Source organism: Borostomias antarcticus (assembly GCF_949987555.1).
Source record: "Borostomias antarcticus genome assembly, chromosome: 25".
Lineage (NCBI taxonomy): Eukaryota > Metazoa > Chordata > Actinopteri > Stomiiformes > Stomiidae > Borostomias > Borostomias antarcticus.
The window spans coordinates 8,792,061-8,804,192 of NC_140258.1; the positions used below are offsets into that span (position 1 = coordinate 8,792,061).

The 12,132-nt window shown below is 48.8% G+C and overlaps 2 protein-coding genes across 2 annotated transcripts in view; both read left to right on the forward strand.

Annotated features, from left to right (window-relative positions):
• Positions 1-2,120, forward strand: part of thada (THADA armadillo repeat containing) — a 67,512-nt gene extending 65,392 nt beyond the window's left edge. Inside the window, exons 37-38 of the mRNA XM_084458942.1 lie at positions 561-727; positions 861-2,120. Of these exons, the coding sequence (XP_084315068.1) occupies positions 561-727; positions 861-1,208 (515 nt within the window). The 3' untranslated portion in view covers positions 1,209-2,120. The remainder of the gene's footprint in view (positions 1-560; positions 728-860) is intronic.
• A 1,464-nt stretch (positions 2,121-3,584) lies between these two features.
• On the forward strand, positions 3,585-6,138 carry zfp36l2 (zinc finger protein 36, C3H type-like 2). Its single transcript, XM_084458511.1, has 2 exons — positions 3,585-3,866; positions 4,017-6,138. Exons 1-2 carry the CDS (start codon positions 3,777-3,779, stop codon positions 5,208-5,210), a joined length of 1,284 nt encoding a protein of 427 aa, XP_084314637.1. The 5' UTR covers positions 3,585-3,776; the 3' UTR covers positions 5,211-6,138.
• The last annotated feature ends 5,994 nt before the right edge of the window (positions 6,139-12,132 follow it).

Consider the following 12,132-nt stretch of genomic DNA (forward strand, 5'->3'; position numbering starts at 1 on the left):
GTGCGGGCCCGTGCGCGTGGGCGTTCACACTCGCCATGTGTGCGCAAACGCGGGCGCTTGCTTGGCTGTGGGCGTGTGTGTGTGTGTGTGTGTGTGTGTGTGTGTGTGTGTGTGTGTGTGTGTGTGTGTGTGTGTGTGTGTGTGTGTGTGTGTGTGTGTGTGTGTGTGTGGGCGGGTGTGTGTGTGTGGGCGGGCGGGCGCTGCTTCGCCCTGCATGCGTCTGCGAACAGTGTCGGTCGGTAGTGTGAGTTATAGTGCAGTTTCCCCCGAATGGCTTCCAGACTAGGAAAGGGAACACACACGCATGCACACACACTCTGGTCTGGAACATGGAGTCAGTCATGCATCACTCTCACGCCTCGGCTGTTATTCACCCTGCCTCTGACAGCGGATCTGGAGACGATTTCTCAACCCGGCTCACCTCAATTGTCTTTCGCGGGCGTTTTGTTTAGTTCCCGCTCCAATAGACGTGGGCCATGAGAATGTGATGCTGCACGATGTGAGAACAATGCTCCGTGGTTGACCGTGGTCCCTTCTATGCCCCCCCCCCCTCCCCCCAGATGTGACGCGTGTCTCGGTGTGCCCCCCTGTGGCTCTGGACCTGGGCGTGGGACTGCTGTGCCAGCTGTTCCAGGCGTGGGGGCGGGTGCCCGCGGGCCTCCTTACCCTGGCGGACTGGCTGCTGGGCGAGGGTGACACGGTGCACAAGGCAGAGCCCTCCAGCCTGGTAAGAAGCCATGATGACGAATGGGATGGTTGACCTTTGACCTTAGGACAAAGTCTGGTCCCACCTGTGTGACGCTATGCCAGCTGTGCCTTATCGTGTTGTGACCCGTTTGTCCGCCTCTTCTCTTGGTCAGGACGAGGAGGAGTTCCTGTTCGAGAAGGGGGACCTGAATCTGTGGGCGGAGCCTGTCCAGTGGGTGCGGCTGCTCCGCAGACACCTGGGGGCCTTATCCAAGAGCCAGGGCTCGACCGGGGCCAGTGACCAACCAGGGACCGGGCCCCCGGACCAGGCGGAGCTCCTCGGGCTGCGGGGCCGGGCGGAGAGCCAGGCCCTGGCCTCCCGGCAGGCCCTGGAGGCCCTGCCCGCCCTGCCGCAGTTCTCCGCCACCGCGGAGCACGCATGCCTGGTCCTCAGAGAGCAGAGGGCCGCTCTCACTCTCGATGTCCTGGCCTGTCTGACGCCGTCTGGAGCGTCGGGCTGAGGAAGGGGCGCGGCCAGCACTAGTCCCACACGACCGACGAGAGACTTGATAGCTCAAAAAAGCAACGGACGCTGCTTAAACATGCGAAATCGAACCCTCACCTAACCCTTCACGTTGAATAGGGGACCCAGTATAGTGTGTGAGCCAATGTTGGACTTCTGAGCGAAGAATTAATCAGTCAATCAGTGCCTTGCCAATCCTTATCTGCAATGCATTTTATAATCATTGCTCTCTTTACTGTTATTTTAAATGCAAAATGTTTTTAATCTCAGACAGAGGATTTAAATGTACATGCATGGAAGAGAAAGTATAAAGTTGATCGTCTGACAAAATGTTACAGGCATGTCCCCTCTTCAAATCAAGGTGTGTGTGTGTGTGCGCGTGTGAGCACACCTCACACCAAGATGGGGGTACGGCCTAATGTGCTGGGACATGGTATTCATTTAGCCCTGTATGTGAAGGATGACACAACACTACACTCCCATCAACAAGACTGACACACGTACTGTAACGTACACACACTCACCCTGCAGCACCTCAGGTGCTGAACCTCTCGGGTGCTGTGCACTCCGGCACTACCACCTGAAAAACTCACTGAAATCAACTTCCTGATCAATTTTAGCTGTTTCAAATACATTACATCTGTCCTCTCTCCATCCGTCCTGTACATTTGAAGAGGGGTTATTTTTTATGTCATATTGAACGCGTTTTCCAGACGTCTCTTCCCTGTTGCATGAATTTTATGCTCCCCCATCGGTTCCCCTGGTTACGTCATTAGGAGACAACACAATGGCCCAGTGTCCTGTGTGTGTGCGTGTGACCCGCTCAGACAGCTGGGCCCCCTACTTACGCTGTAGTAGCACCAATGTTCCCTGTTACTGTAAAAATGATGTAATGTTTTGGAACGCTCAAACACCCTCCCCCCATCCCCCCTTTCCCCAATAAAAACAAGGCCATGTGATGGGAGACTGGGTTTTGTGGATGAGGACATGTTTAAGGGATTTCTCAAACTACGAGCCTAGGCTGTCTGTCCCTGACATTAAACTATTCCTAAGTGTTCTCTCTCCCTTTCAGGCCGGGGGAGACGGGCCCACAGCTCTAGGTGCTAATTTAAGGCTTGGTAGTAGTAGATTCCAGCCTCTTATGTCATTTGTTTTTTGCCTCATGCCTATTTTTCTACTGCATTTCCATCCCCCGGCAGCTCAATCATTCTGGCTTCAGGGAATGTTTGAATCTGCTGTAGGCTACAAAATCGTATATTTTGATTTCATGCCCGTTATTATATGGACCTTCATACAGATCCAATGATGGCTTGACAGGAGCCAGTATTTCAGAGTGATGAATCGGGAGACCGATTTATACGCCCTAGACCAAAATATCTGCATTGTGGGGCCATATTATACAGTAGGTTAAGTTTCGCTATCATATTTCCACTGTGGCTATACACTTAACATTCATCAAATTGACATGCTAAGTATTTTACTTTTCTGACGCAGTGGTCTATTTCAATCCGATTCAAAAGCAATTTGGTAACGTCATTTACTAAAAATCCATCACAGATGTAGATAAAGGCTTGTTTGATTTTGTAAACTATGGGATGCACCTTTAATTTCGCCGTGGCCTCAACTCAGCAGGTGGCGCCCAAGTCTGTGAAGTGATTTAGAATGTGTTCTGAGGGGGGCGGTGTTGCGCTGCTTCAGCTCGACCACATTCCTTTACTGCGGTCTGATATTGGATGCGGCTACGCGCTGTGAACAGAACAGTTGTTGCTGCTAGGCTAGACCATGGGCTAGACTCTGAATAACTTGAAAGCATGATTTCAGATCATGTATTGAACTGTGGCATGTGTCTTTGTACATATACGCGGTTTATATTTAAACGCAATGTGATTATAAAGGTCATACATTTATGCTGGGGGGGGGGGTCTGATGATGTTGGGGGACATGCATTTTTTTGTCATGCGTGATTTTAATTAGATGGCCTATTTCAAAGGACGTTGGCTATGCAACCACTACCATAGTATAATATGACAGACACACACACAGCCTTGATATGGGTGTATTTTTGCATTCCCCCCTAACAACTGCCAGGATATAGACAGTACAAGCAGGTTGATGTGGCGTCGGCCGCAGCACACCCTGAAGTAGAGCAACTCACAATTTTCGTCGTGATCAAACTTTTGAGGGGGGTACAGTTTCAGGGGCGGGGTGTAAGAACGAGCGGCCAACCAGTGGCTGCAGAGAGGTTCGAAAGGGGGAGGTGTGCCCTCCAAAAGTTTGCTACAACTCCGGGACGCTCCTCCCTCGCCAGCCACCGCGGACCGTTTATATACATGTGCACAGAGAGAGCTGTTAGTGAAGCACTCTGGCTCAGCGCTTCTCGAGGGGAGAGAGACCTACAACATATCAACACAACGCAAACTTTCCCCTTTGCTTCTTGTCTCACTAGCTACTTACCTGGAATTTGCACCTTTATACTTTTTCAAAAACTTTCCAAGCTTTCCAAAACCAGTCGTGGCACAATCTACTCGAGTTGCCTCGTGCATTCAAGGATCCTGCCCGGTCCTCCATGAGAGAGCTACTGCGACAGCAAACTTACGAAAAGGAGATGTCTGCAACCATCTTGTCCGCTTTCTACGACATCGACATGCTTTACAAGGTACACTTTTACTTACATTTAACTTTGCATATGGCGTTTAAATATTTGCACCCCGTGCAAGCTAGTTAGCAAGGCATTCGCCCCAGCGTGCAATTGCAAAAGGTGCGTGTCGAAGTGCATGGCTAATTTGTCTTCTCTCTCACCCCACAGCAAGATAAAAGCATGAACATGAACGCGATTCACATCAACAGCATGCTGGACAAGAAAGCAGTAGGCGCTCCGGTGTCTACTGCGAGCTCCAACAGTTGCTCCTTCGCGCCTGGATTTTTCCGTCGAAATTCGACCAGCAACGTGGACTCAATGACCAACAACAGTAACAAATACACCGTGAGCTCCTACAGCAACCTAAAGGAGAACTCGACAAGCAGCGGCGCCGCCACTGCTCTCATGAACAAGGAGAACAAGTTCCGCGACCGTGCGTTCAGCGAGACCGGGGGCCAGCAGCAGCTGCAGGTCCTCCAGCAGAAGCAGGGCTCGCAGATCAACTCCACCCGTTATAAGACCGAGCTGTGCCGGCCCTTCGAGGAGAACGGGGCGTGCAAATACGGAGAGAAATGCCAATTCGCGCACGGCTACCACGAGCTGAGGAGTTTGTCTCGTCACCCAAAGTACAAAACCGAGCCCTGCCGCACCTTCCACACCATTGGATTCTGCCCGTACGGTCCCCGCTGTCATTTCATCCACAACGCTGACGAGCGCAGACCGGCTCCGTGCAACGCCAACATGCAGGGAGAGGCCAAGTCGGCCCGCGATCTCTGCGGCTATGGTCAGAGGGAGGTCGGGCCTCAGCAGGCCGGGTACAACCAGAGGGATAGACCAAAGCTTCACCACAGCCTGAGTTTCTCCGGCTTTTCCACTCACCATGGACTTGACTCCCCCCTGCTCGAGAGCCCTACTTCCCGCACCCCGCCGCCCCCCTCCTCCTCCACCTCTTGCTCTCCGAACTTTTACGAGGACGTTTTGTCGCCCAACTCGATGGCGTGCGTGAACAGTGCTTTTTCTTTCCCGGGGCAGGACCTAAAAGCCTTACTAGCCCCCCTGGCTGTGCACACTCAGAACGGCTACGCCAGCCAGTCCAACGGTGCCTACTATGGAAACATTCAAGCCAACATGTGCCCCCCTTCCCCCACCTACAACATGAGCCACTTGCAGTCCCTGCGCCGCCTGAACGAGTCGCCGGTGTTCGACTCCCCCCCCAGCCCGCCCGACTCCCTCTCAGACCGGGACAGCTATGCGAGCGGGTCCCTCAGCTCCTCCGGGAGCCTCAGCGGGTCCGAGTCTCCAAGTTTGGATGCGGGCAGACGTTTGCCAATCTTCAGCAGGCTGTCGATTTCAGATGACTAAACATCCTTTCATAATGTTATTTTCAACGGATGAGAAATATCCTTGACATGGCATTAGTTTTTTCTCTTTGTAATGATAGCTGTATAAAAGTAGATATCAACAGAAGGCATTCCATCGGTGACTTAACCTAATGAGCTGCAATCAATGGCAGTCTTTTGGTCTATCAGACAAGCCACACTTTTCCTACGATAGATGTGTAACAAGACTTGACAAGAAGAGACTAAGCGGTTTCCGATTTCCTCCATCCTGCCAAGAATATGCCTTGACACAAAGTAACATTTTTTTTTCAAAGTTATGTACTTCTTTCTGAAAGCTTAAACTTCCATTCCAGAACTTTACTCTGTTTCACAGCGCCACACAGTGGTTCGTTTGGTTAGTGTAGTTTGTTGCTTAGTTAAAAGCACTCTTGAGTTTGGTTGGTTTAGGGGAAATCACTGCTGATGGTTGAATATATATTTTTTTAGCTGTTTTGAGTGATGACATAGCGGTTCGTATCTGGCTATGGACTATTTAACTTATTTATTATCTTGTGAAAAGTATAGGCTACATTGGTAATTTGTGTCCATACTGTATTTATCAAGTATGATGAAGCAATAGAAATATATTCTTTTATGTTTAAATTATGATCGCCATTATTAATCTGCATAAAGTGGAGTGTATGTTCTTTTCACAGTAATATATATATTTTGTTTTTGGTCTCCTTTTGTAACTTCACTTTGGTTATTTTTATTGTAAATGAGTAAAGATCTTAATTTAAGAGAACGTATGTGATATTTATTTCATTAATTGTTTCCTTGTTTACGTTTATTAAAAAAAAAAGTTTGCGTGATTGCTGTTTGTTCCAAGGTTGCTTGTCAGTGCTGTGGAAGGCGTTTTTGAGAATCCCTATCTAGATGTTTGTGTAGAATGTATAAACGATGTGGTTGTACAGACCGTCCAAACCTGAGCTCACCTTACCTTTAAAAAAAATAATAGATCAGACTTCAGTGACAAAGAACCCAAGTAAATAAATTAACCAAAAAGTATTTTCATTTTCTCTTGTTTGCACGAGGTCACACTGTGATTCCAGCCACGTGCTAAAGAATGTAGCAATCCCTTGTGCCCCAGTATTATTGTGTAGTGCCTACGGGGGCTCACCATCTTTTACATGCCTTAAGATTAACCAAATAAAGTATTTTCCTACATGTATCTTTTACACAAGTTGAACTGAATGTAGTGTTGGATCTGAATTACTTTTGAAGGTTGTTACCACTTATTAGAAAGACACCCTGGAACAACAACCGTACCTTTTTTTAAGTCCCCATTCCTCTACATGTATTTTGATTTTGTCTGCTTTTTTTTCTTTGAGATTGAAACGGTCTGAGTCTTCAGAATTTGCTGGACGGGGAAGTGGTTGAACACGTTTTGTTTGTACATAGTAGGTACAGGGGATGCGCACTATGTACTTTTTGACTACTTTATCAGAAGTAAAGCTTTTTGAATGTAACTAAAAACGGACAAAAAGACAACATGAGTTGTAATTAATTATTTTTGGGGAGTCAGTTCACTACAAATTGAGTGTGTGAGACTGTTAACTTTGTACTGTACATTTTTGTAGTTCTCCCAATAAAATCATTTCGGAAAAAAAGTTCCTGCTCTGCTTGGTATAATTCCTACTTTCTGAGAAAAGGTATCTTGCGTGCATTTGTTTGAAAGTGTAATCTACAGACATGGAATGATTCCAGTCCCCTGACACTCCCCTCCTGTAGAAGCACAGTCTGCCCCCAGCCACTCCAAGGCCTCGGGCTGCTAAGCTCTATGTCCCGTGTTCCTCAACAGACAGACGCACCGCCATGACAGCAGCGCATCCTCCCCCGCTGGAAAAAAAAAGGACTGGAGGGAGGTCTTGGGATTGTGAATGCAACCCCATCTGCTGTACAGTTGACCTAGCCACGCTCAGGCCCACTGACTAGACTTGGCAGGGGTGCCGGGGGACTTTGTGTTGGCTGTGGACTGTGGAGACCCTGTCCTTGGCGCGCTGTCAGAGGGCTGACCAGCGCTGTCAGTCTCTACACACCAGCCTTCCAGTTGGGGACACAACTGACTACCTCTATTATGTATGAGCTTGAGTAGCTGTCTCTTTACCATGAGTCACAATATGAGAGGTAATTCATTACTAACTCCACACTGCAGGTGTGTGTGTGTGTGTGTGTGTGTGCGTCACTTTTATGGATGACCTAGTAAACATTGCATACAATAAAACCTATCAAGGACAATAACCTCTTTACATCTGTGCCAATTGTACTGTCTGACTTGGACACTGTAAAAGCTGAATGGCAGTGCCCCTGAGTAACCCTGCTACACTCCCTGCATACAGTGAAACACTATGACTTGTTCATAGACTGAGAATAAATAAAACAGCCTGCGCACTAGAATTTCAGTTTCACTCATTTAATGAGTCATTTCGATCCCGCGTGGATCTTCAGGTCTGTTGTTTCAGTTCATAGTCACATGACAAGCCTGAGGAATACATGACCCACTCCCCTGGTAGAATCGGGACCATGCCTCTGTACTGGCTTGTGTCATTCTATGTGACTGTACACTGGAAGGTGGAGTACCAATTCGGTCTTTCTAATACTTACCTACACACACCCTGTCCTATCCACACATGACTTCATCCATTAGTTGACCAACACCTGTGTACTTGCCGATGATTGTTGTCAAGCTGGTAGGTTGAACAGGCAGAGAGAAGGGCCTGGTGGTGATACATCAACAACTGAAGGTATTTGCAGCTCAGTTTGTTCCCCGGGAGTCTCTCAAGGGACAGTTTTCAATGGTCTATTCTGTGGAATTATCAGGGCTAGTAAAGTCATTAAGAAAATAAAGGCCTAGAAGTCGTGTATTGCTGAGAGTTCACCCAGTGATAAGGCACTGTGATAAGGCTGAGCAAATATTGACACTGTCCTCAGGATTTCATAAGGAAGTGTTTATCAGGTCGAGAGGGCCCACAATGCAGTTTCCCTGTGCCAAGTGGGATGGGATTCACATACGGTACATGCTGTGTGTGTGTCTGTGTGCGTGTGTGTGTGTGTGTGTGTGTATATATTTTATCAAGTGTACATTGACCTTTAATAAATAAAACCCTTTCGACTGACGTGTGCGTGTGTGTGTGTGTGTCCGTGTGTGTTTGCATGCATGTGTGCGTGTGTGTGTGATCGGGATCGGGTCCCTTTGTGTGTGTCAGGGTCTTGCTGGTTAATGGGTCTGGAGCTCCTACAATGACAGGAAATACTCTTGACTTGTGATTACGGCAGGAAGAGCCAAGTTCCTGGCCGCCGCCCACTTCCACCTCTTCTCTCTCCTGCTGTTTTTCTCCTCCTGTTTCCCCTCCTCTCCTCATTGGTGGCCTGGCGTGACTTTCGGTGTTCCAGTGAGAGCCGCTCGTCTTGACCCGCCCTGTTTTTTTTGTCATGTAGAGCGCGGTGTGTGAGCGTCACGCTCCGCACGCCATGCCATTCTGAGCCAACGGTCGGCGCTACCTACAGGCCATACGTGTTCACCTCAGTCCCGCAAGGTGAAACGGTCCCGCCGGGCTAAGGTGAAGGGTCACAGCAGGTGTCGAACAGAGCAGTGTCGGCACACCCCAAGAATCAGGCGAGCTGTGTGCACCGGTCGCGCTCGGGGCCGACATTTCTGGCGCTCTCCCGTGTCCCCCTCTCCCCTTCTCTGCCTTCTGCCTCACCGTAAATATTTACCGAGCATCTGCGCGAGGTCAGTGTTTACCTCTTGTCGGCCGGCGCTTCTGGAGCACAGACGACAGCCACAGACGCCAGAATAAACCAAGCAGGGCCTGCGTTGGATGAGATACTTCCCTTGGCCTCCCCACAGTTTACTAACATTGGCCCCGAGCATGTCTCTGCACGCCAGGGCGAACGAGCATGAATCATCAGCCCATGGCGGAGGTAGGGGAGTGGGGACAAACACGTGACTGGACTAGGGTCTCTTTCTCTGGGTAGGCAATAGGGAGGCTGACCCCCAAAGAGAGCCACGGCGCGGGACTAGTGTTTTTTTTTTTCCCCCTCCACGCTGTAGAGTGTCAAAGTCTGACATCATATCATTGCGTGTGGAGCATGAACATCCTTTGAGGTGTCTTTGGGTCGTGTTGAGAATGTAAATAGTGCTAATGGAGCTGATGAGTTTGGTGTTACCAAGGCAGATATGCTTTAAAAGGAGGTTTCCTGCGTTGGTTTGGCGGAGGCCTCTCTGGGCATGCTCAGTGTGCTTCGGGCGGCTCACCGTGATCTGGTTCCATTCTGGGCCCCCAGACCCTTCTTCCTATTGGACATTTCCCATCATGTGATTATTGGTCTGAAAGTCCACCTAGCCACTAAACCTTACTGTACTCCAAGTGGAGTTTACAGTACATCAAACAAACCTAACTAGCCGTTTACAAACCATCAACATCAAGGGGCCATGTTGGAGGTCTGTATTACAGCACAGTAGCAGATCAGCTACCAGCCACTCAGAGAGAGAGAGAGAGAGCTCTACACCACTACTGCCAGAACCCACCGCACTACTCCAGATTAGTCAACACTCTAGATTATACAGCTCTCATGAGTTAGACAGCATGTCTCTCTGTCTGTACGGAGGGGCTCAATGAGAAGCCAGACCACATATAGAACCCATCTCTGGTTCTTTATCTATCTATCTATCTATCTATCTATCTATCTATCTATCTATCTATCTATCTATCTATCTATCTATCTATCTATCTATCTATCTATCTATCTATCTATCTATCTATCTATCTATCTATCTATCTATCTATCTATCTATCTATCTATCTATCTATCTATCTATCTAATCTCTTTTCCCCATCTCTCTCTATCTATTCATCTACCTTTCCCCCCATCTCTCTATCCCTCTGTCTGTCAGCAGAGGGAATCAGGGCAGCAGCAGGCGTGATCTATCTATCTATCTATCTATCTATCTATCTATCTATCTGTCTGTCTGTCTGTCTGTCTGTCTGTCTGTCTGTCTGTCTGTCTGTCTGTCTGTCTGTCTGTCTATCTGTCTGTCTGTCTGTCTGTCTGTCTGTCTGTCTGTCTGTCTGTCTGTCTGTCTGTCTATCTATCTATCTATCTATCTATCTATCTGTCTGTCTGTCTGTCTGTCTGTCTGTCTGTCTGTCTGTCTGTCTGTCTGTCTGTCTGTCTGTCTGTCTATCTCTGTGTCGCCTTAACGCAGGTAAAATTTACAGCCAAGCATGATGGGTGGGCAGGGAAGGGTGAGCGGAGGGGTGGGGGGTCAAAGTCTGGTTGGAGGTGAGCGGTAAAATTTGACATGGCCTATCCACTTCACTGGAGCTTTACTTAGCTTGGGCGTGGCCTCGCACATGATTGACCAGGCAGAGCGAGGCGATAAGGAAGTACCTGTGAGGTGAGAGGGTGTGGTTTATGAAAGAGGGCCACTGTGTGGGCGAAGGGGCCAATTGGTGTTAATATGCATATGGCCTGCTACACACTCTCACCTTGGGCCAGAGTCTTAACAGAGAGTGCTACACATGAGATACATGAATGCTGTAGTAATGAATGAACCCTTACTATGGGTGCTATGGACTGACATGCACATGCACGCACACACACACACACACACACACACACACACACACACACACACACACACACACTGTAAAATTATGGAGTAGGGACCATAAGTGGGAGCGTTACTTGAAAATATTTAATGGGGGTGTTTATTTGGGGGAGTTCTTGGCAGTGTGTTTGTCCATGATGACTCCCTTTACTTACATTATTACTGAGTAAACAGTTTTGAGCATGGAACAGAAATCCTTGAGGTCAGCGTGTGTGTGTGTGTGTGTGTGTGTGTGTGTGTGTGTGTGTGTGTGAGAGAGAGAGAAAGAGAGAGAGAGAGATAGAGATAAAGAGAGAGAAACAAGACAGAGAAAGTGTGTGTCAGTTTCCTGAGTGTGTCTCTCTGCGTGCGTGTGTGCGCGCGTGTATCTGTGCATGCCCGTATATGTGTGTGTTTACGCACCACTGAGTAATTGCATATAATCATCCAAAATGTTTATACTGTACAAATAGTGCTGCTATGCCGAGTGGCGGTGCGGGGAGCGTAGCGAATAAGAAGCGCGGCCGCTCTCTGATTACCCAGCAGCCTCTGTGCAGCGTTGTCATGCTGCTGGAAACGTCCTTTCGCGAGACACAATTCTATGGAAAAGAGGCTGACTGGCCTTGAGGTTTGACCCCGCCCCCCCCCCCATCTGGGAGGAAGTCAAAGGGTTCAAAGGTCACCGAGAGACGGATGTCGTCTGAGGGAGGGAGGAAGGCTAGCTATAGGAAAAGCTTGGCTTGGGGAGCTGGGTGGGGGAGGGGGGAGGGGGGGTCAGTAGTGGTGCTCTTACTCACATCCATATTTCATATCTCTGGCTTTCAAACAAAGGCCTTGTTGATACCATCTCCGTGTGCGAAGTGAAAGGAAATGACTGTTTGTGTGCACACTAATGATGTTTCTCTTTCTTTCTAATTCTTTATTTTTCCACTCAGTCACCCAATCGGCCTGTCTCATGTCTCATGATATACACACTCCTAATTCTGGGGAGGGGGGGGTGGGGGGCTGGGACTGTTTCTTCCATATAACACACTTCCAGTTTCAGAATGATAATTCAGGTGGGGGCATTACACTTATTAATTATGCTACAACAGCTAAGCTACGCGGGCTAGCGTTACCCTGCTGTCGCAGTTAGCCGTGTGTGTGTGTTCTGTACACGGGCCAGGCCCAGCTCTGTGTGTGTGTGTGTGTGTGTGTGGTACGGTGAGTGTGCCCTCCCCAGCGTGGAGCTCGCTGGCCTGAGCTCGGAGCTCTCCGGTCCCTGCAGCCTCTCCATCAATGCCCTCTTTAAACGGGACAGTGGACCAGGGGG

Coding starts and splice junctions, on each gene's coding strand:
- zfp36l2 (XM_084458511.1), top strand. CDS start 3,777: ATGAGAGAGCTACTGCGACAGCAAACTTACGAAAAGGAGATGTCTGCA. Junction 3,867..4,016: donor ACATCGACATGCTTTACAAG/GTACACTTTTAC, acceptor CTCACCCCACAG/CAAGATAAAAGCATGAACAT.